Genomic DNA, 24,873 nt, shown 5'->3' with positions numbered 1-24,873 from the left:
GTTACACCCCCGTTGCCTGATTATGCGCCTCAACAAGCCTCACGCCCAACGACTTAATTGTTTTACGCCTGGGCTCAAGAAGCCAGAACAGATACAGACACAGTTGCAATTGCAGTCGCAGTTGTAGCCGAAGCAGAGGCAGACGCCAAAGCAGCTGCTCCAGCTGGTCAGCGTGTATCAGTTTACTCTCTGGCTGCACCGGTTTCACATGTTTCGTCGTGCTTGCTCACGATCAGTTCACGAGCATCATGCGACGAGTGAAGACGTGAGAGCGTGAAGATCGTTGCGGACCGCGAATTCCCGAGTGCAAAACAATCAGTGAGCAGTTGGCAAACGTGGGTTCCACTTTGTTTACATCTTTTAATTTTATATATAGTGGAAATCGATGATGATATGAGGCTTAAGTGAACAAATTAAATATACATACATATATTATGTGTGTTATGAATGTAAAACAAAAATTTGATTTGCCAGCATCAATGCCAAAAAAATGTATAAAAATTATAGAAGAGTCAAATGTGTGCTTTAAATAAAATATTTATAATTTGCATGGGAATAAGTGAAGAATATATTTGAAACAAATTGCAAATTCTATGAATCTATCAAGGTACACATACTAAATACAATAATCTTCAGATGCATGAGAAATCGGACAGTAAATAGATCAAGTTAAGCTTTATCAGATGTTTATCTTATGTGAATCGGGTTGCCTTACACTCCCCCCTGCCGATGCGGCGGAACTTGTTGCTATTGTCGCTATCAGCAACATGTTGCCCGCAGCATGTTTCGGGTTCAGCAAACACCAACAACACAAAAAACTCCCACGGCGCCTGGGGCGGGCACGGAAGGCATCTTTAATGCAGATAGATCCAGTTACATTCCTGATTTATATTTTAACATGTTCTACAAAAATTACTGCTTGTGTTAGCTGAATATTTATGTTGGCCAAGAATTGCGTTGTTAATTGGTTATCAATGGGAAGCTCGGCGAAAACCAGATAATGAATTTACTGAAATAAATTATGTTATATTTAATGATCTAGTATAGAGCATAAATATTTAAAATGTTATGGACAAATTTGAACGCATTTGCTTGCGTTCCGTTTGTAGATGAGTTTACTAGAATATTAATTTTTTTCTATTGTTCAACAATTAATACATACTAAATAATATAAGTTTAAAAAAATGTCGTCAACTACTTCCTATTTATTAATAAAATTTAATCAGATAGTGAAAGCAGCAGTAGTAAAAGCGAAAGCAAAATTAAGATTTGAGCACAAAATGTTCTTCTCATTGAAAACGTAAATCTATTATTTATTAAAAAAAAAAAAAAAAATAATGGTAATTAGTGTCAAACTTGAAATTTTGAAAGTTTGAAATTGATTTGCTTTGTTTTGGCACTGATTTAATTTTCTTTTTTATTTTAAAATATTTTAAATAAAATATGCATATAAAAAATATTTATAAACAAATTTATTTATTTGCCTCTTTTTGGGGTTGTTTTTTTTTATTTTGTTTTTTTTTTTTAAATTAAAAAATAATATTTTAAATATAAATATACCTTTTCTTTAAATATTTAGAGAAATTTATAAACAAATTTATTTATGTGCCTCTTTTTGGCACTGTTTTTTTTTTTTTTTTTTTTTTTTTTTTTTTTTTTTTTTTTTAATAAATAATAGTATTTTAAATAATGTACCAATTTTTAAAAATATTTAGAGAAGTTTATAAACAAGGCTTAAGATTATTAAATTGCGAATTACTCAAAAACTTTTAAGTATTTAGATTAGCCAATGTGAAAGTAGAAATTAGGTAGGTATTACTGTATATATCTAAGTGAAATTTACAAAGTGGCAGCTGAGTTTTAGCCATATTATAGGTAATTAAAAGTCACGAGCTCATGCTGAACACTAAACATCTTATTGTGATCCACTCTAGAGCATTCTTGAAACCTTTCCGAGTGAAAGAGACTCTCACAATGGCCATGTCGTGTTATTATCTAGTCAAAACAATCTGATTTGCAGTATCGAATCGGTTAACCCCATTCCCAACATTGTTTATTGTAATTGTGTGTTTGGCCATATCGAATACATCAATGTCAGCCATTGGCACAGACGACACTTTACAGCTGTCAGCTGTGCCTTGCTCTGTGGCTGTGTTCTTTGCTGTTGTTGTTGTTGTTGTTGCTGTTGCGGCTTGTTGTATCTCTTTCCATATTTAATTCAGTTTCAGCCAAAAGAAATGTTGCAAATTGTATGCATAGGTTGGCTTTCGCATGGTACGAGTCAAAGTTTCGTTTCACATCCGTTTGGCTCGGCATATTTGATTAGCAGCAACAATTCACTTTCTTCTACTGCACTTCTTTTTTATGTTTTGCCTGTAGATTGGTCCAATGTTTGTTTTTGCAGACAATGCAATGTGTGTTTGTTTGTTTATTTGCTCGTGTATATATTACGTTCCACTTGGCTGGCAGAGTCCAGAGTCCGCCTGCCAGCCCAGGTTTTTCATCATCATCGTAGTTAGTCGCCGTCGTCATCCGTTTACTGTATCATAAACATTTATGCCAATTTTTTTTCATTCCATTCGCGCACTCGCGAAACCTGTTCCCTGTGATTTCTTGAGGTATGTATTTGCCTGGCACGACATTTGTTCCTGCGCTTCCAACGTGCCCCCAAATGATGCTGATGCTGCTGCTGACGCTGACACTGACTATGACGCTCTGCCTCTGTCCGCTGTCGTCTGTCTTCGGTTTCGCCCTCAACCTCGCCCTCGCCCTTGTCTCCGTCTCTGTCTCTGTCTCTGTCTCTGCTGCTGCCTTCTCCTTGGACTATGTTGACGTCGGCAGCGCCATCGACTCACTTCATGTCGTCACGCGATCTTCAATCCGTTCATTAATTCAGTCGGCATACGGTTACTCGCTTGGGTAGGCGTAGAAGTAGCTGGAAGTGTTAATTAGTTGTTACTGTCTCCCTTCAAGTATGCACACACACACAGACACACACACACAGGCAGGCATTTAAGGCTTATATGCGAAACTTTGACAATTACTGACAATTGTGGGCGTATATCACTTATGAGTATATGTTTCCTACGGTACTTAAGTCTTACATGGAATTAGTCGTGTTTCCTTTCTTTTCTGTTTTCAGTTAACGATAAGAGCCAACAGGTGTTGCGTCACAGATATTCTAATTTGATTATCTGCTCATCGCTGGGCCTCGCTGCACTCTCAGCCCATTTCCATAATTGTTTAAATTGAGCCAAACTCTGGGGCTTAGCAAACTGTCGTGGGTCGTGTGTCGAATCGGGATATCGACATTGAAAAATTCCATTTGTTATTCTGTAACTGCGAAACGGCGGTGGCTGCTGCGACTGCGATTCCTGCTGCTGCTGCTGCTGCGGCTGCCTGACAGCGGAGACAAGATAAAAATTAGTGGTAGGTGCATCCCAAGGCTTTCAAATAAATTCCTGCGTGCAATTTCGGCCCTGGCTGTCCCGTCTGTCCGACTGCCCGACTGGATGTGATCGTGAATGGGTATGAGAATGGGAATGGCTATTGGTACATGGGTATGGGTATGGGTATGGGAATGGGTATGTGAATGCACAGAGCCCGACTTGGAAATCAAAATCGGCCTTTGCCGAAAAGATGCGCAGGTGATGCGCTCAGCCCGAGGGCATATCAGGTCTGTGGATGCAAACTTCACTTGCTGCCTTGCCTGCCTTGACTGCCTTTCCTCCTCTCTGTCTCTTTCAACTGTTGTGGGTGTGTAACTTACACACACATACACAATCACACAAGCACTCCATATACAGAAATATTTATTTTGTAAGGTATATAGTACTTATGACATGGAGCATTGGTTAGTCGAGGGTGCCGAGTGCGTTAAGATGTCCCTTCGGTAGGCTCAGCCAATGCTGCTCTGCTGAAAGCGTTTGCTTAGACTTCTTGTTGGTCACGACATTTCCAATTTGGCGCGAATCGTTTTCATACTCGCCCACAAAATGGAATGGGGAATATGGGTTTAGGAAACTTCGTTGAGCTGTCTGTATGCCAGCAAAGGATTTAACTAGAGTGAATACTTATCCATTTATACGATCATCTAATATAAAGTTTTAGTGCTACATAGTGGGCATAAATATACTACGAGTATATCTATATATAATATATGTATATCTTTATTCTCTATATTTGACCAAATATAGCAGTAAATATCAATCATATAATGAATAAATGATCTCAATTTATTATTTTTATTATTTTGTAAAAATATTGACGAAAGCAATTTTATTTTTGGCTAGATTAGATTTTGATTATAAAAATATTCTGCAAAAAATTATTTCTTTCTGTATAACTAAATCCACAAATTCGCTCGTTTTTAATTGTTTTGAATATTTAAAAGTTAAAAGTTTATTCTTAGTATCAGGTATACACGTTTGTAAACTATTAAAATGGGGTTCTCTTTCACTAAACAAAATTGTTGAACCGGATTATTTCATGAGTTAAGCTGCAGATTAGCAAACCTCTCTTTCGTCTCTCTTCTCAAGCCCATCTAGAACATCGTTTCCATATTATTTCAATAGTGTGTATGACCAACGAAAAATTTTACTACTGCTTTACGACCCGTTCAGTATGATTAGGAGCTTCTTCTGATTATGATTCAAATGAACATAAAAAATTTCAATTCTTTTTCGACATGTCTTAGAAAAATTTATGAAAGTTATGCTAAATACTAATTAATACTGATAAATTTTTAAATATACAACAAAATGTATTTTCCAGTATATCTTTAAATCATTAGGTTCACCCACACTAGGATAGAAATTCTTCAATATATCAAGCTCTATTTGAGATGTGAACGAGTATTAGACAGTCAGTCGGGCTCGTCTTCAGTTCCTCTCAACTTGTTCTCCGTGCATGGCCATATTCCAGAGATCACGGGCAAGGTCCATATGTGAGAAGGTGTTGATTGATTAGTATAAACAATCTGCAATAATCTTGCTCCTTTTTAAGGAAGTGCATTTTGATTAATAGTGCTTGGCCAGGCAGGCCTTGGGGCGCAATCGATCATGGAAATTAACTGGTTGGCTCGCTCAGCGGGCTAAGGTCAAATTCCTGCTCACCATTCGGTATATTGACTCCTGCTGCTGCTCACTGTGAATTGTAAGTCGCCGATTGTGAATTGTGTAATTCATAAAGCGAAGCCTGCGAGCGGCGACAACTGGAATCGGTTTGACATGCATCTAATTGTTTGAGGCCTTTTACTGCTAACTGATTCAGTGCGAACGTAAATGGCATTGACAAGTTTTTGCTGTAGCTCGGTTCGCCTTAGCGAGGCCTTGCTGCACGTGTTGGCATTCGAGTGCATCCGAACGAAGGAGGCTGGCTCTATCAACAGAACGCATCACTACGCATCTTATGGCATCGCATCACATCACATCGCATTGCCATCATCATATTACATAACATGGACACGAGCAGAAATTTAACGCAACTCTAATTTCAAGTCAGCCTCGACTCGAAGCCAAATGCTTCTCAGCTGTCAGCCTTGTTGGGCTAATGCAATCAAAGTGCGATTAAAAGTCTTTACACGCCTTCCCTCTTCCATCTTTGCCGGCGTCCATATTCCCGCCTCGAGCAGCTTGAGACTCCCACATAAATATCTTCACAGCTCCATTTCCGTTTACATTTGCCATTCTTATTTCCTTTGACTCCATAATAGATATATATTGTATATATTTGTGTATATATATTTAATGCAACACCTTGAAGAACCAGCCGAAAGCGTCTGCTTTGGGTGGGAATTCTTTCATCTTTTGGATGTCTAAGAAAAAAAATTTGATCATAAATTACATTTCTGGAACTTAGATTCTTTGGCTTTCTTAAATGTAAATATGTATACAAGAAATTATAAATTTTACTGAATACATATTTGGTCTGAAATATTTTGGTTATTTATATGTAAATTATTTGATTTACTTATATGTGATTTACTTATATATATATGTACTTGAAACTATATACATATTAAAAACAAATTTTGAATTTTTTGAAATTTATTCATTTAGATATAAAATAAAATTAGGCATTAATATTTACAAGCCCGCATCTTAAATCTAGTATTTACATTATAGAAGATATTTCTCTGAATGGTCGGATTAAGTCGCAGTCTGCTTAGTCTGAATATTCAAAGTAATATCTCATCAAATTTAACATTGGCATTAAACGCTACATCTATGCTAGTCGGAAGTGCCAGATTAGGATATACTACATGGCCCAGCTCCAGATTTGACTGGCCTTAACACACATTCATGCCTGAGTAGGCATAAAAAGCCCATAAAATAAGCGTGCAATGCAAAGGGTAAGGTTTTAGGGCAGAGTTTCATTGAGTTTGAATTCAGCGCCTGTCGAGTCGATTCTCGAAAATATTTCTCAATGTCTATCTGTGGCCTGGGGGCAGGCTGGGCCGACTGGAGAAGTGAGCAACTAAGGAAATAGCCAGACTCCATCTACAGCTCCAGCTCCGGCTCCGGCTCTGGCAAAACAACCACCTATTAATCAAAATCTCTTGATCTGCACAAATGTGTTGTACACTGAGAGAAAAGACGCGTAGTCATAGGCCTCACTACGACGGCCAGCTCTAATTGGGTCATCGGGCATTTTGACAAGTGTGGCGTTGGCGGCGTTGGCCCACCATGATGGACGATGCTGGAGCTTGGTATCGATGGTCAGGCCAGGTCGGGGCAGAAGATATCAGCCGAGGCCAGTTGTTGTTCTATTAGACATGTGTGTGCTTGGCCTGGCGTTGGCCTAGCGTTGGCCTGGCCTGGACTACGTCCAAATCGCGGTAAATCACAAAAGCCAGGCACGAACTGTGGCAACACGACTCTCAAGAGATGCCAGTCGTACGATGGCTGTCCGAGAGATACAGATGGAGAGAGAGAGAGGGGGAGGGGGAGAATTGCTGCGCCCTTGGCTCTTTATTAAATTAAGTTAAATCATGTAATTTCCATGTAGCAAGTCAAAAGGGCAATGAATCGCCATCGCCCAAGACTGCGAGCACTCGCCCAATCGTAGATAATAATGGGGCATGCTCAGCTTTCTGCTCCTTGCTCTCTGCTCTCGGCTCTCGGCTCGCGGCTCTCTGCTGTATGCCGTACCCTATGATCAGCGATCGGCAGTGATTTGTTCTTCTTGGGAAAGGGTTCCCTTTGGCCTTGTGCCTTGAAATTGATTGCAAATGTTTGCCCAATCCACACTAAATACTTAAGAATTTCGATGCCTCGTCTGGTAATAAATTTCTATGCATCTAAGCCGCAGCGCTGATTTGTTTCATGCCAACGCTTGGCACAAATGCAAATTAGTTGCACGGGGTCCACATTGTCTCAGCGGCGGCCACTCAGGAGCGGACCTAAGCGACCTATAACAGCATTTGCGTCTTTCGCTCTGCTCGACGAGCTAAATCTTTGATCGCTCTCGTAGTTAGAATAAATAACTTCAGTTAAGATGCATTGGCATTCGCCACATTCGCCTCGGCATGCCACACGGCTGTCCCTGCCGGACATATTGAGATACATTTCCTCAGGTAGCCCATGCTCCATGGCGACCACAACGACTCCAACTCCAACTCCAACTCCAGCTCCAACTGCGACTGCATATTTATGAGATTTATTTTAGTTTATGCGATTTCGCTACCTGATTCTAACCATGTTCAAAGCACAGAAGGAAGGCCTCCGCTGCTCCTGCCGAAGGTTTGCGTTCATCGATTGCTCGTCTTCTCGTCGAACTGTCTCTAATAAATGCTCCTCGCTGTAGGTTATCATATTTATGGGCTAACTTATCTATTTATATTTGTCTATTTACATAATTCTTAGATCCTAGTAAATGATATCAATTTGGCCAATTCTCATTAACTGATTTGCTGACACGGACTGTTTATATGCACGCCGAGCTCTGTGAGAGGGGGATATTCTCTTTGCATGAGCTTATAATGACATAATAAAATATTACTGATCAGGATCAATAGCCGAGGAGATATCGCCTTGAGAGTCGGTCCGACCATTTTCTCGTCGATCTGTCTGAATTTTAGGAATCAAGTTTTTAAGCCGAAAGTTCTTATAGGCACACAGTGAGGCAGTTAGAGAGTGTATGTGTACAGTGAGAGAGAGACAGAGAGAAAGAGAGAGAGAGAGAAGGAAGAAATTTTTGAATGTCAGCTAAGCAGCTAGATGGGAATATAATGGCCCAATGATTCTGATGATTAATTTCATAAATTTTTTAGTTGCTCTTAATTCATATTCATAACTCATAATTAAAGAGCTTCAAAATTTAATGAGAAGTCTCTCCAGTCCATATCGACTACATAGAATTTCTCTTCATCCAGTTGCACTATCCATGTTGTAAATTATAGAAATGCAAATATTAGCTCAGTCTCTGATGTGCTTAATTAATTATTTATTTATATTGCAATGAGAAAATATGAATTGCTCAAGTCGGCTGACTTGAAAGCGGCTTAGGCCTAGAAGGTGTCAGTTGAGCAGAACTCACGGCTGCAGCTACTTGGCCATATTGGGTAATCGCCATAATAAACGGGAAAAAATGTGGAAGTGACTCAGATATCAGCGAAGTGAAGCAACTGAAGCTTTCTACAACTACTCAAACGGAGCCGCCCGCTGGGCTGACACTGAAAAATGCCTGCGCCGGCGGCAATGGCTCGTGGTCTGGCAGGCCGCGGCCATATGGCCGTGGCATCCACACTTGCAGCATTTTTATGACAATCATTTAAGTTAATTGCGGAAAGCAAAAGTCGAGTTGGGCCGAGAGACCACACGAAGTTCGGTTCGGTTTGGCAAAGTGTGGCATAAATATTGTGTCTCATTTCGGCTGGCAACTCATCTATCTGGCACGGCATGCAGCCAGACTTCTTAGAGATGGAGAGAGAGAGAGAGGGAGAGGGAGGGAGAGAGAGTGAAGCGTGTTGCTGCTTTGCCGTCACACGCAGTAAAAGGCATTAGCGTCCGTGTCTGTCACCTTCGTCATGGTCACGCTAATCGAGGTAATCGCATGCGCCAATAAACTGACAGGTTTATGGGCGATGCAGACGCGGAAGCTGCTTGGCCAACTTGCAACTTGCGACTTGCGACTTGTGACTTGCGGCTTGCGACTTGCAATTGGCCAGAACTGTGTTGGCCACCACTTGCACCACTTGGCACTGTGTGTGCTGTACGCTTGATTTAAAAGCAATTAAAATGCGAATTGATGCTGCGATTGATTACGCATCCAACTCATTTGTTGCAGATATCTTCGGTTAATGGGTCACGCAAGATGTTGATGCTATGTTGCTGCCAGACCAGACGTACGCCGACTACGTGCACCGACATCTGACCAGGTCGGACTTCAAGGGCTCCAGCCATGACAACAACAACAGCAGCAACAGCAATAGCAACAGCAGCAACAGCTACGATCGCACCGCCGACTTCTTTGAGAACATACCCGACTTTGTGGGCGCCTCTCTGCCGGCCTTTCTCTTCCATCAGAGTTCCCAGAGCCATCAGCAGCCGGCGAGCAGTGAGCAGCATGACACGCCAGAGACTCTGCGCACCTCGACACCCAGCGGACCTGCCAGGGAGCCCAGCGAGCCGAGCGAGCCGTCAAGCAAGAGCGAGAACGGCGACGATGTGTTGCGACTGTGCGAGGATTTTCTCTGCCGGCATCGCATGCGTCCCGATTTCTTCTGCCAGTACCAGAAGGCACTCAGGTGGGTCCACAGGTCCACAGCTTCCTCAAATCTTCGCCTCACTCCAACTTCAACACTTTGCAGCTCAACAACACCCTCACCGAAGCAAAGCAAAGCTCTGCCAAACCTGGACAAGCCAGAGCTAAGCGCGTCCAAGGAACTGGAATCCTCGGTGCTATCAGCCGTTAAAGCCAAACACGATGTGGTTGAGCGCTTCACCAAGTTCTCAGCTATTTATACACTTCCGGTGGCCAGACGCAAGAAGAAATCCAATAACACGACAGGAAACATAACTGGTAAGCAAACACATATAGGTCTGCTTATAATAAATATATGATTTATAGTTTCTGTTAGTCTTTGATGAGTGATAAAAGTAGAATCGAAATGTAAGAGCTGAACTATGTTGCCTCATGTATGCCTATTGGAATGCCTTTCCATATTCGTCATTTCCACCCGCATATAAGAAATATTTGAAGAATTATAGCAGTAAATTCTGAACAAATCAATAATATATTTAGCATGATTTACGAAGATAGATTTATTTCAATAATATTATATGACATAATAAAGAATATGTTGAGGTATAACAAAAAATAAATAGAAAATAAAATAATAATACTAATTATAATAATTGCTAGACAAAATTATTATGGATATTATATATAATACGGTTGAGCATAATAATGTTCCTTTATTAGTAATTATGTATATAAATATTTCTATTTATTTATATACATTAATGTATTCATTAAAAAATAATATATTTATATTAATTTAAAATATTTATACTATTTTTTTTCTATTTAATTTAACTACTTAAATCTGAGTCTCGCATGCGTCTAAAGAATTGAAGCGAATTGACTATTATGTGAGGCTGTGGTGCAGCGAATCGATCTGCAGCGAAGAGAAATATGCTATTAGGGTTACCATACCTGCTGCAAGTAGTTGCCGGTTCATGTCTATGTTGCAGCAAATGGGTTGATGTCTAGGATTAGCAAATACTAAGATTTTATATTTATGTACTTATAAAAATGATTTGGCATATCTTAAATGTATTTACTGGTAGAACAGAAAAAATATAAATATTAAAAAACAAAAATAATAATAAACAGTTTCCAATAATTTACATTTACATTTGATATGTGCTCAGTCTATCTCTAACCTCTATAAGCCACAAGGAAAATTCTGGACTAAAGACCTAAAAACAGTTGAATTTAATTTACAAAAGGGGGCTATCTTTACTTCGAATTAAACCAGTTTGGAGTACGCTGGCGAAAATTGATATTTGCATGTTTAGAAAATCGTGTTCGACTGTTAAAAATGTGGCATGAATTAGCATGCAGCTGTGCAGGTCGAGACAATGATTTGCAAACTGCAATGGAAATGGATGTGGGAATTGCGAAACAAAACAATAATAGAGGCCAAAACACAAGCATACACACATACATACAAAAAACCAAACCAAAAACAATAAGCAATCATCACTAATTAACACGCGACCAGTAAACGAGACAGCTAAGCCAGATTCATAGTCAGAGCCAGAGCCAGAGCCAGAGCGAGGCGAGAGACCCATAGTTCAAATACTTGACCCCATATTTGAGCGACTGCACAGACAGAGTAATTGAAACTGAGGAATAAAAAAGAGACCTCGGGCCTTTTACCTGTTTGAAAAATTTACCTGCGCCAGCGCACGCGAGAGCCGCTCTGAGCGCAGCGAGCGCGTCTCGATCACAATTTCTACATCCAGCGTCTGGGAGCGTCGGGTTTTTAGCGTTCAGTCTGCGCCTTGGTCTGACAGCGAGCGAATGAGAGTCGCGGCAGTTCGAGAGGAAGCTGTGAATGTGGCTAGCTATAAGAAGTTTAAGTGAAATATATATAAGCAACACGACAAAACAAATCACAGTCAAGCCAATAAATGTGTTAAAGTTTAATCGAAATATCTAAGAGTTCTGCAAAGTCTATGTACTTCACACATATATAAATATAAATCTGCTCTACAAGTGTGTGTGTACCTTTAAGGTATCTAAGCATCTACATCGAGTTCCAAGTCTGCGCTGCTGCTGCGAGTTGAAATTGGTGGTAACTCGTTTTTCAAAAAGAAAAGAAGAAAAAAAATCAAACAAAAATGTCTGCAAACGCGCGCGACTGAGCCACTGAAATAATAATAAGAAGCATAAGAAAGAAATATATATATGTATGTATATACATATAAACATAATAATACGTAGAGTGTAAAAGCAAAAGCAAAAGCAACAGCAACAGCAGCACACAATTGCACAACTCCGAAAAGTATCTGGCAGATACTTTCAGTGATTTGGCTGCTGCCCTTCTGCATTCTTTTCTCGCGTTTGTTGTTGATTTTTTTGTTGGTGTTGTTTCACTTGCTGCTCTGAGCCAAAAAGCCAAAGCAGCTGCATACGTCCCATACGTGCGGTTCGGTATCGTTGCCCAGGCCCAGTTTGTATGCCACACACATACACATACACAGAGACATATATACATATATAGAGAGAGAGACATACACACATACGGACAACCTGGTCAACCTGGACAATGTTTGCCTTCTGTAAGCGTCTGTGCGGAAAACCTGTTCGATCGGGCGTGTTTTGTGCTGTGTATCTGTATACGAATTTATTCAAATAAGAAATATCATCGCCGGTGCCGACGGACCTCGCTTCTCGTCCTTTTCGTCGCCAAAAAATAAAAATAAAATAATAATAATAAAAAAAATAAATAAAATAAAACAGAAAAGAAAATATCGGATTTGAAGTCGAAACTCGTTTTTCGGCGACTGCAGTTGAAATTAGCTAGTTTCGTCCTCCGCTGCGGCCACACAAATGTGCATCTACGATGGCCACATTGGGCCTGTCAAAAGTGTTCATACTGGATAAATACTTTACGGAATTGCAAAAGTTTTGGGAGACCGAGAAGAAGCTGCAGGGTGAGTGCCACAGTGCCACACGGCCATACGATCACACTCCTCGGCCATTTCCAGTTTGTTGCCTAAGTCTTTCGTTTCTCTGTGACCACTATTCATATGGGCCCCCCATTGTTTTATAAAGAAACAAAGCACATTATCTGCTTGTTGGGAAACTCATTTATCGAGCATTATTAAAGAGCTTTGAACTTTAATAACTGTTTGCCCTTCTAAAAAGAAAAGTTTTGCATGAAATTCACTTGGAAAGTTAATGGTTAAAGGGTCTTACAGAGAGGTATATAAAATATAAATATTCTTCGAAATCTAAGTATTATGAAATTTATATGGGTAAATATTGATGGACTTGATGTACCCATAGACATTTAGGTACAGATGAACTAGAGTACATATTTACATGCATACTTCTGCGCATTAATGTGCATGTACCTCTACATAAATTTAGGTACGATTACAAGCACATACGGACATTCATGTAGGTACATGTACCTACATTAAAGTAATTCCGGTGATTTATTTACATACATATCTGTTGGCATTTATGTACATTACGCTAAGCTTGTAGCTAAATAGATGCCCATATATACATATGTATATACATCAAGCATATATTTATAATTGTATATACCATATAGGGTATGCACCACATATGTACCTATTTTATACGTAGGTACATCTAGCATCCGTCTGCCCGTCCTATATGGGTCCCTTGTTAGTGGCGCGCAGCTGTATAACTAGAGAGAGGTTTAGCTGTAGTTGTATAATTGTTTATAGGTATGTGTAAAGGTGTGTATAGCTGTTGGAACATGTCTACGACTCAAGTCGGTTCGGCGTTTGGGTGTATAGGTGTGTGTGTATGTGTGCCGTACGACTTGCAACATATGCCCAGCGCCCGCCGTGTCGCAGCCTCCCCGCTCGCCCATCGCTGACCAGTTTTGGTCGCAGGCGATGCCGCCAACACATCCGTTGAGATCTTTAAATGTGGCCGTCGTCTCTGGGTCCAGTCGGGTTTGTTTTTTATTGTCTGCTCTTTGGTTGGCAAAGTCTATGCGCGCTGATTTCAGCTTCCAAGAAAATTTCGCGACTGCAAGCGAGTCAGACTACAGCTCGTGTGGCAGGCAAAGAATAAGTTCAAAATGAACAAAGGCAAGAAGAGGAGGGCATTAAAAAACCGACACAAAATTAAACAAATTGATTAATATTTATTGCGTGATGAGTTTTATTTTTATTTTTGAGATACAATAAGTTTTATTAAACAATGCCTATAGATTTTAGAACTGAATAGATTTAGCTGTATATACAAATAACTATACAAACGTTTTTTAAGTAGCCTTACTTTAAAATAAAAGTTATATATATATTAAGTATATATCTAACATTTAAAATGCATTAGGGTTTAAATATATAGTACATAATTTACATAAATATTTATAATTCATTTTGTTTACATATGCATGAAGCAGTAGTTGTATGTTTGTTATTTAAGGATAGAGTGAGACAGATATATGCATGTTCATAAACCAATTATTATTGTGGATGACACATCAAATATAATATAGTAGGTCCCATCATAATTTAATATAATTTGAAAAGCAAACAAAAAAGTATAAACTTGCATGATTCTGTAGCTCTGAATTTATATTAGTTATTGAGCAGGGCTGATATAATAAATGTAATGTGTATCAGAAATATATAAATTAATATTAATGTATGTATGTAAAAATAAAAGCCAAATTAAAAATGTCGATATTAAACTGTATGAATATAGTGTGTAAACCTGACTGACTGATTTTATTTCGTATCCTCTGCTAATATAAATTACTTATTTATTATTATTATTGATTTTAATTTAATTTTAATAGCTGCATAGTATAAACTCACAATAAAAAATCTTAAACCTATTTCTACAATTAGTCACAAGAAAATGTTATTGAACGTTTTCATTTACCTCAGCTTCTTGTAGGCAGCTTAAAAAACAACAGAGAAACTGGTTTCTATCATCAAAGATATCGGGTTTTGACGTCGTTTGGCTCTGGGTACGATTGAAAATAACTTTTGTAATACTTTTTGTGGTTAATTAAAGAGAAAACTCCAATTAGATTAAAGTTTTTAGCTACGTTTCTTTAGGTTTATGGGTAGGGTATATACATTCCGATGGATCGCATACCAATGTGTATATAGACCAAGACTCTACACATGTTATGATATTATACTTGTTAGTCATTTTTTACTGTCTACAGCATATATTATTATAATATTAACACTAATTGTCATCAATTATAAGCAGGGTATCAACTAGTCGTTTCCCATTGCCCCAGCGTATTTACTCTTATTTTATTTGAGACTATCTCGTGTGGTTTTTTATGTCATCATTTTCGAAAGTTCGCTTCGAGCTATCTATAATAATCAAATTTCAGCTCATTGAGATTTTATTCGCTTTGTTTCAGTTAGTTGTGGTCTTTATCTTCTTCTTCTTCTTGGCACCTGTCGCCAGATTTCTGTCTCTGTTTCATCTTAGCGCACGTTCTGCGCTGTCGACCGATTAGCGGGCGAAATTAGTTCATTAACATTTCAAAGATATTCTTAATTTCAACTTGTGTTTCTCAGCTCGTGAATATTTAAATATTCCAACGGTTAAAGTAAGACAAAGTTTTGTCTACATTAAAAAGAAATTAATTATAAATACTAGCAATGGAAAACACAGTGGGTGTGTCGTAGAAATAAAATATACAACTATATGTCGAAATTTCTTGTTTTCATTTTATAATTATATAGAAGAAATCGATTGGGAAATAAGCGAAAGCGTGTAGACAAATGTATCCAAAGGGTAGAAAGATAATTCCAAATAAGATATAATTTCCTTAACAGAACAAAAAATTGTACGAAGAAAAAAGAAACAAATTCGTTTTCATTCATGTCATTCACAGAAAAATTGGTATTCATTTTTATTTAATAAATAGGAAATCACAATTTTTTAAGCTAAGCGGAACAGACGCAATGTTTGATAAATATAGGTTTATAATTATGTATATGAAAAATTAAGTTGGAACTGCGTAATTTAAATGCCTAATAAGCCTAGAGGGTTTGGCTGCGCCGTTGATTAACTTATGAATAAATATTACATGAAGCATAGCACGAGGACGACTTAAGATAATCTATGCCAAATTTGAAATTCATTAGATTGTGACGCCAATCGAATATCAGCAAAGGCAAATTACGTATATTCATTGAAGAGATAATCAAAATATCATTGGACTCACTTTTATTTCTTGACCAAATAAGCAAATCTGGGTTCTCAACATTCACATATGTATATGTTAATCGCTTTATGACTGATACAGTTCAGCCTATGAAATTATTAGCAGTTTGCTTTTGGCACCCATTGAGAAGAGTTGCGACCGAAAGTGTTGGGAATCCGAAATGACTATATCAATTTATAAATATGTCTTTATAAGCTATACACTCCAAGGATAATATGAATATGATGAATATGATTATGTGCTACTGCCTATCATAGTGTTTCTGTAATGGTTTCCCGATAAATCATATCAATCTGAATTGCTTTTGGGAATACTTGATTTTCTTAAGATTCATAAAGTAAAAGATTTCCTTTTCTTAATGTGCTTAGGATATTTTATGATTTAGGAATTGAAAAGAATGCTTAGGAATGGATGCTCTTCCCTTAATTATTGCAGAGTAATGTACAATTGAATATTCTGAAATAGTTAAAATAGCAATAATAAAGATCAAATAGTTTTCAATATATTGAACTTATCTAGATTTAATACATATGCTTCTGCTGAATTTAATTTGAATTTAATTACAAAATTAATAAGAATTTGTAATTATAATATTAATTGACACAAACAAATTAAATTCAATTAAAATAATATAAAATATATAAATTTTATATAATATAATTAAAATAATAAATGATTATAAATATTTTCAACATTATTCCAGGACAATTTTCGATTTTTGATTTTTTCCAATTTGATTGATGTTGCTTCTCTTTCAGATGCGTCATCCTCCAATGAGGCCGTGCACCTGCAGCAGCGGCTCAAGAGTCTGAGCACTGAGCTGCTGGTGATGCGCAATCGGCTGCATGTGGAGAGTCAAGGACATGGCCGAGCCAACGATGTGCAGCATCACAGCATTGGGGCGGGTGCTGGAGTTGCTCTGGGCGGAGGCGGGGCAAAGGCAGCCAACTACGACCTGAACGCGTCCAGTCCGAATTTGAATCTGGGCAGTGGTGGGCTCTCGTCCAGTGCACTGCAGCAGCATGCCAACGGAAATGGCCAGCATACCCTGCCCAAGGTGAGCTCGGAGATCTCTTTATTTATGCTTTCCCACATAGGCGATCTGGGTAATTGTGATTGTTAATTTCCTTTGCAGCAGCATGCGTACAACTACAGTCAGACGCTGCCAAGCAATTCGGGCTCGAACGCTGTCATCTCGGCTCGGAACACATCCATACCGCATCCGCTGCCGCATCAGCTGAGCGAGAAGTCCGCGGTGGGTCATCACAAGGGCAACGGTGCGGGCTTGGGTGCCACATCCACGTTGCCGCCCGTCCCATTGCCACACAGCCTCAATGCCCGATCCAACACACTGCCCATGCGCAGCTCCAATGCCAATTCTCTGGCTGCCTCGTCGGCTCTGCAGGCGAACGGCCAGCAGCTCGATCAGTCAGCCAAGCACGTGAATCCTTGCCAGAGCGTGAAGACGCTGCCCTTTGGCTTTGGCCAGCAGTCGCAGGGCAGTCGCCAGCCCAAGGACATGCAGGATCTGATTCACCTGGCTGGCCCACTCACCGAGCACGCCGTCATGCACACCCTGCAGGCGCGCTTCAACGAGCAGCGCTACTTCGTAAGTGTTATTCAGCCCACTCTGATGCAGAGCTGTCATCAGCTCCCCTCATTTCCTCCCAACACCTAACCTAACACCAAACCAGTTTAACCATCATCAGATTCACTTTTAGCCCAGTTCAATTATGGCCAGCAGACAAACTCCATCCGCCTCTCCAACAATTATCTTAATAGTCGGTCTCCAAATTGAATATCCGCTCTGCACTGGCCCCAGATTAACTGTTAATTTCGACAATTATATGCCGTCGATGGCACCGACAACAGTTAGAAATTAAGCGATTGACAACTGATTAGAGTCACTCCAGAGGCTATTATCAATTTGATATCACACGTTGAATGGGTCTGTCTGCTCGTTTATCGGCAGTTAACTGGACTATTACTTAATTACTAAACTGTACTTATGTTTATCGATTCTCTGTGAGAGCTGACTCTATGGTCAGCATATCGATAAATAAGAACCTCAAGGCAGGAGGCCTTTTGCAACGCGAAAGCTAAGGGCTGAAAATGTTAAATATTAACATTATATAAATATATATAAATGTTAAATATTAACATTATATAAATATTATTAAAAATATAATTTATTTAAAATATAAAATATTAATATTGGAAAATATTATATTGGCTTGCTTCTTAAAAATCAAAGTTAAATTTCATAAAAGTCATATTTTAATTTCGATAAATTTATTTTATGTTAAATTTAGATTGGATACCAGAAAATATGGAAACATTTGATTTATTTTAGGGATTATTATAATAAACATAGAGATATTTTGTACTTCGGTAAATAAAGGTTGAATGAGTTCTATGTCAGCAGGGTTCAGGGTATCTACTAGTCTACTAGTCGAAATTAAAGGATTTTAAAACCATTATTATTTATTATAAATTTATTCAAAAATTGAATTTTTGGTAACGTTTTAGCTTCTATTCAAGAAATAAGACCTGAACAGTCTCTATCACTATCAGCGATTTCCATTTCGTCTAAATTTGATACTTAGGAAGAAAAACACTTAAATTTTATACCTTTACGCATTTTAAGTTTATACATTGACTCTCACATATTTCCTTCATCATTTGCCAGACAAATGTGGGCTCAATTCTGCTTTCGATCAATCCCTACCTGGACGTGGGCAATCCGCTGACCCTCACATCGACGCGCGACCTGCCGCTGGCGCCACAGCTGCAGAAGATTGTGCAGGAGGCGGTCCGTCAACAGAGTGAAACGGGATATCCGCAGGCCATCATCCTCTCGGGCACTAGCGGTGCCGGGAAGACGGCGAATGCCATGCTCATGCTGCGCCAGCTCTTTGCCATAGCCGGTGGAGGTCAGGAGACGGATGCGTTTAAGCATTTGGCCGCCGCCTTTACAGTATTACGCTCGCTTGGCTCGGCCAAGACAACGACCAACTCGGAGTCCAGTCGCATCGGCCAGTTCATCGAGGTGCAGGTGACGGATGGCGCACTCTATCGCACCAAGATCCACTGCTATTTTCTGGACCAGACACGCGTCATTCGCCCGTTGCCCAAGGAGAAGAACTATCACATTTTCTACCAGCTACTGGCCGGCCTGAATAGAGAGGAGCGCCAGAAGCTGCACCTGGAAGGGTATTCGCCGGCAAATCTGCGCTATCTCCGTGGCGATGTCGCCCAGAACGAGCAAGAGGATGCGGCACGTTTCCAGGCCTGGAAGACCTGCCTTGGCATATTGGGCATACCGTTTCTGGATGTGGTTCGTGTCCTCGCTGCTGTGCTACTGCTGGGCAACGTGCAGTTTGTCGATGGAGGGGTAAGTTAATTTCATGTACTTTTAATGGTTAAATGACTCCATTTCGAGGATAACTATTTATATATATGTATATTATCATTAGCTAAAAATAAGCTAAAAGTTTGTTAAGCTGAAATAACGTATACTTGTTTTTTTTAAATACTTGTAAATAAATGGCGTGTGATGCGACAAAATTGCCGTTGTATTGCGCCATCTATTGTTCATTTTATATTAGTAGTGCTGCGAGTATGAGTAAGAGCGCCATCTATCTATTAAATCACTGAAACTTCATGTGCGAATACTTATTTGATAGTAATTCACCCACCCAGCGATGCTGAGATGGTGCTTGTAGTAGAGTGTCGCTCTGTTAATCAGAAGGCTGTGGGTTCTTTTCCCGCTTGCGTTAAAATCTCTTTCAAACTATTAACTTTTAAATTTCTTGCGCTGATGTGACTTAAGGGTAATTTACGTCTGAATTACGTTGTGTACGAAACTTTATAAATTACTGAGCGAGAAATTTTATTTTTCTCAATAAATATATTACTTATATGATGATATTTATTTAAGAAATATAAAATTATTTTTTATATCAATTTAATTTTTACAATTTATATATATTTTTTATTTAAGCAAAGTTTTTTCTTTATTTTTCTTGCAGGGTCTCGAGGTAGATGTGAAGGGCGAAACGGAACTCAATTCGGTGGCCAGCCTCCTGGGCGTGCCACCTGCGGCGCTGTTTCGTGGTCTTACCACACGCACGCACAATGTGCGTGGGCAGCTGGTGAAGTCGGTCTGCGGCGACGGCGATGCCAACATGACGCGCGACTGCCTGGCCAAGGCGCTCTATTGCCGGCTGGTGGCCACGATAGTGCGACGAGCGAACAGCCTGAAGCGCCTGGGCTCCACGCTGGGCACGTTGAGCTCGGACTCGAATGAGTCGGTGCACAACCAGGCGGACGCAGCGTCCCAGCACGCATCGACCATTGGCGGCGGCAATGCGGGCTCCAAGTCGATGGCCGCACTGAACAATGCAGTGCGACATGCAACGGATGGATTCATCGGTATATTGGACATGTTTGGCTTCGAGGAGCCAACGCCGCATGCACAGCTGGAGCACTTGTGCATCAACTTGTGTGCGGAGACGATGCAACATTTCTACAACACGCACATCTTCAAGTCATCCGTGGAGTCCTGCCGGGATGAGGGCATCGTGTGCGAGACCGAGGTGGACTATGTGGACAATGTGCCGTGCATCGATCTGATCTCCTCGCTGCGCACTGGGCTGCTGAGCCTGCTGGACATGGAGTGCTCGGTGCGGGGCACAGCCGAGAGCTACGTGACCAAGCTGAAGGTGCAGCATCGCTGTTCGACACGCCTGGAGACACGCACCGCACTGGAGCCTGACGACCCGCGACTCTTTGCCATCCGCCACTTCGCTGGACGCGTCGAGTATGACACCACCGATTTCCTGGACACCAATCGAGACGTCGTGCCGGACGATCTTGTCGCCGTCTTCTACAAGCACAGCTGCAACTTTGGCTTCGCCACGCATCTCTTTGGCTCCGAGCTGAAGGCGCTCTATGCCCAGCAGCAGGCACCGCGCGGCCTCAGCTTCCGCATCTCACCCACCTCGCACTCGGATCTGCTCAACGGCGATGAGCCCGTCTCGACGCTCACGCAGGACTTCCACACACGCCTGGACAATCTGCTGCGCACTCTGGTTCATGCTCGTCCACACTTCGTGCGCTGCATCCGGAGCAACATGTTCGAGCAGCCGGGCAGGTTTGATCGCGCGACGGTGGTGCGCCAGATCCGCTCGTTGCAGGTCTTGGAGACGGTTAATCTGATGGCCTCCGGATTTCCGCATCGAATGCGCTTCAAGCAGTTCAATGCGCGCTATCGCATGCTCGCGCCCTTCCGGCTGCTCCGCCGCACCGAGGACAAGGCTCTGGAGGATTGCCAGCTAATACTGCAATATGCCATGGGCATGGAGCAGCTGCCCGTGCAGGACGGTTCGGTCACGCTGGCCTGGGCGCCGGGCAAGCGGCATGTGTTCATCAGCGAGGGCATACGCCAGCACCTGGAGCATTTGCGCACCGAGATTCGCCACAGGAGTGCCACGCGCATGCAGGCCACGTGGCGTGGCTATTGGTGGCGCAAGAAGATGGGCAGCACTCTGAAGCAATCCTGCCGTCCAGACACCGGCCTAATCGCTGCCCTGCCCGCCATCGCCAGCACCTGCGCCAAGCTCGTCAATGCCCACAACAATCCCAATGGCAAAGCCACCTCTGCAGCTATGGCCGCTCTAGCGGCTGTGACCAATGCAGCTCCCAGCACGGGTAAGTGGCTTTCAATGGATAATCTCTATATCACTTCTAATGCGCCTTCCTCTCTCTCTCTCTCTCTCTCTGCAGTGCCACGTCTCTCTGCAAAGTCCACAAATCAAGCTTCGTGCCTGGGCATCGGCGGCACTGTGACCCGTCCGCGACCTCAGCCCATTGCCGGCACCCCACCTCCAGATCCGCACGAGAAGTGTGACCAGAAGATTATCCAGCAAACATGTAGCCTGTTCGGATTGGATTTGGTAAGTGATGAAGTTTAGACAGCCTGCGAGGGGGAATTGTTGGGGAGGAGAAAGAAAAGTGAAGAAAAATGCTGAGGTGAGAGGGAGAGCCTTAATCTCTGTATGAATGCAGGTTATTCCAAAGAAATAAGCATCCCTAAACAATGCCAAAAACCAAAAATTTCAATTAGATTATGTACATAAAAAATATTTGTAGAAGTATTATATAAAAATCCTTAAATGAAGTAAATTTTAGTGTAAAATGAAATAGTTTCAATTTAATTTAATTGAATAGATAAACACTTACAGAGAGAAGACAATTTATATCTCTATAAAATCCAATTCCATTCTTAAGCAAATTGAGTGTACAAAAATAAAATTGTTTAAATTTCATTAAGTTTCATAGATAAAGATAAAGAGTTAAAAAGAGGCAAGCAGAGAGAAAACATTTTGAGCCCCAACAAAATCCAATTCCATTTGGCATCGCATTCATTTGCTTCGGTTTTCTCACGCAGATAAATTTACTATTATTTCATTTTCTTTATTACATGCAAACTATCACACTTGGTTTGGGATTATGGCGCTGTGCAGGAACGCCCCCCACCCGTTCCACTGTCACGGGCTTACACAATCACGGCCAATTCAAAGAAGCTGGGCTATCCGCAAAGCCGCATCATGAAAATGAATTTTCCAGAGGACGCACTGGCTAATCCGGCTCCTGCTCTATCGCCGACGGCCTCCACTGAGCTGCAGCAGTTGAAAAAGGGCGACACCGTCACCGTGGTGGGCGCCTCCAGCGGTCGAGGTCACCTGATTGTCGAGCACAAGGGTCAAACCTATCATGTGCCGTTTCAGTATATGGAGCTAGCGTCTGGCAGCACTGCTCCCAGCAATGCCAACCTGACCATGCAATCCGCTTTGATGTCAGCTGGACCGACTAACGGGGTGAAGATATGATAAGTTAACACTGGCCAGCGAAATTCTATAAGTGAATTAGATTAAACTTTTCTGAATCGGAATCTGAATCTAGAATAATATTCTTAGATTCCGGGGTATCTGTATATTCTGTAAGCTTGAACATTGAATGATTTATTTATTCGATTCGAGGGTATCTTTGTCACATACACTTTTCTAAATATTCTTTATGTTGTAATACTTACAGCTATTTTGATTTTGTTTTCTTTTTCTAAAAAAATATCCAGGGTATGTCTATCACTCAAAGTTTACCTCGAATAATCGAAAGTAACTTTCTTCATCTGCATTTTCTTGAGATATTAGAATATTTTGAATACACCAAATTTTCGAGACATTTATTCATTCTTAAAAGCTTAGTCCACTTCTTATTAATAAATCTAGTTGGCCTGTGTAATTTATCCCATCTAGGTGCGAGTCCAACTATCAGCATCAAAGACTGTAAATAACTGACAATAGCATTAGTATATATCATATAAGAAAACTCATTGTTTTTCTCCTAGTATTTTCTAGACTATGTAATTAGGCTTAAGCTGATGTTCATTAGTATTATTCGATGCATATTACGATAGGTTGTAGCTTCCAGTGCCAATCAAGAGAGTTCTTCCAATAACTTTATTAAGATCAACTTACACACATTCCTCTATAATAATTTTATAAGCCGCCTAGCATTAGTCGCTTCTGAAGCCTCACATACCACAATGTTAAATTAAAACTCTGCGGTTCTTTATTGTTACTCAAACACAGCCTGATTCATGTCCATATATATTAAATATATCCAACACATAAGTGGAATATAATTATTGCTAAGTGCATTTCCAACACATAGGCATGCATATATTTAGCCACATATACTTTGTGCTCCATTTAGTATATACGATCTAGATTAAGTATACATTCTTCATAAGGTATATCACCATAATAAAATGGATATTGTGGTCGGTTGTGTTGTCTCGCAAATAAAGTTCTTTTTTTTAAAGCAATTGTGTTTGGTTAAATTAAAATTGGAGTTGGATGGATCATATTGAATAAGACCGCACATATTTTCTTTGTGATCCGAACGATCGTTGAGCATATTTGCCACTCTGCCTGTAGTTAGCGAGAAGAAGATATTCCTTTTAAAGAGATTATTTATATCCGTCCAGTACTCCTGGGAGCTACTTAGCTTCGGGGCCACATTGAGCAGTTCGCCTTTGTTTTGTAGATTGATTAGATGTCCATCGATCTGACGACACTTTTCTGCAGCTCCAAACCAATTTTGAGTCTCCCGATTTTCGAAATAATAGTATTTCTCGCCGACCTTTTCAAAAGATTCCGGGATTTTCTCATGGAAATTATCCCTTATACCATGCTCAATGAGCTCTCTTGTATTTGTGCCTGAAAATGTATGGTTAGTTATGCAATAAAAATAATTTTCTTCGGACCAGAACCTTCCATCAAGCCTATCACCGCTTGGACATTACGCAAGCCCAATAATATTAGAGCAAAACTTGAAAATATAAAAGCGATTCGCTGCGTCATTATAATGCTCAAATGTCGCTTGTGCCGCTTGGAAAGAAACTGATTAAACATTCAGTTGCCATTTGGAATTTATAGAGGCTGTTGCTGCTTTTAGTCAGAGAACTCAAGAAATCAAAAGTACGAGAGAACATGCGAGAAGGCAATTTCAAGAAATGCTCCCAGTGATTAGAGGCTCTCGTTTTTTCGGCTGCACCTTCGGGTCCCTTCCGGTAATTATGTATGCTTACATTGCGCCCTCTCCTCTCTTACTATGATTTCTTTCCTTCAAAGAGAATATACCAAATAAACAAAAGGGATTTTATTATCAACTAATCTATATTAACATTATAACGGATTATATTTTTTGGAAGAGCAGATATTGTAAAAAAAATAAATTTCCAAAAATTTTGAATGAGTTCAGAGTTTAAATGTTAACTGTGTTAAAACATATTATCTCAAATAACTTTATCAATAACAATTAATTCTTGTGATTAAATTTGCTTTAACACTTATATCTCCCCCAGTCCCCTTTGCCATGCAAAT

General features: G+C 40.3%; 2 protein-coding genes across 6 annotated transcripts in view; one reads left to right on the top strand and one right to left on the bottom strand.

The window, feature by feature from the left end:
* The window catches only part of dachs (unconventional myosin-IXb-like dachs), a 27,434-nt gene extending 3,621 nt beyond the window's left edge, over positions 1-23,813 (top strand). Inside the window, exons 1-9 of one of the 5 annotated variants that reach the window (XM_089465306.1) lie at positions 134-335; positions 9,289-9,748; positions 9,812-10,023; positions 16,681-16,979; positions 17,061-17,531; positions 18,612-19,316; positions 19,954-21,634; positions 21,710-21,879; positions 22,450-23,813. In XM_089465306.1, coding sequence (XP_089321432.1) covers positions 9,327-9,748; positions 9,812-10,023; positions 16,681-16,979; positions 17,061-17,531; positions 18,612-19,316; positions 19,954-21,634; positions 21,710-21,879; positions 22,450-22,815 — 4,326 coding nt within the window. In that variant the 5' untranslated portion in view covers positions 134-335; positions 9,289-9,326 and the 3' untranslated portion in view covers positions 22,816-23,813. Of the gene's footprint in view, positions 1-133; positions 608-9,288; positions 9,749-9,811; positions 10,024-10,941; positions 12,669-16,680; positions 16,980-17,057; positions 17,532-18,611; positions 19,317-19,953; positions 21,635-21,709; positions 21,880-22,449 lie in introns of those variants that run through there. The other 4 variants (XM_089465303.1, XM_089465304.1, XM_089465305.1 and 1 more) reach the window with 4 other exon arrangements.
* Positions 23,319-24,873, bottom strand: LOC108609576 (C-type lectin 37Db-like). Its single transcript, XM_018001295.2, has 2 exons — positions 24,261-24,873; positions 23,319-24,207 (listed from the first exon to the last, which is right to left on the bottom strand). The coding sequence occupies exons 1-2, from the start codon at positions 24,400-24,402 to the stop codon at positions 23,744-23,746; spliced, it is 606 nt and encodes a 201-aa protein (XP_017856784.2). The 5' UTR covers positions 24,403-24,873; the 3' UTR covers positions 23,319-23,743.

This window comes from Drosophila arizonae, chromosome 3 (assembly GCF_054131065.1).
Source record: "Drosophila arizonae isolate 15081-1271.41 chromosome 3, UAZ_ARI_1.0, whole genome shotgun sequence".
Lineage (NCBI taxonomy): Eukaryota > Metazoa > Arthropoda > Insecta > Diptera > Drosophilidae > Drosophila > Drosophila arizonae.
This window is presented reverse-complemented; position numbering and strand designations above follow the sequence as displayed.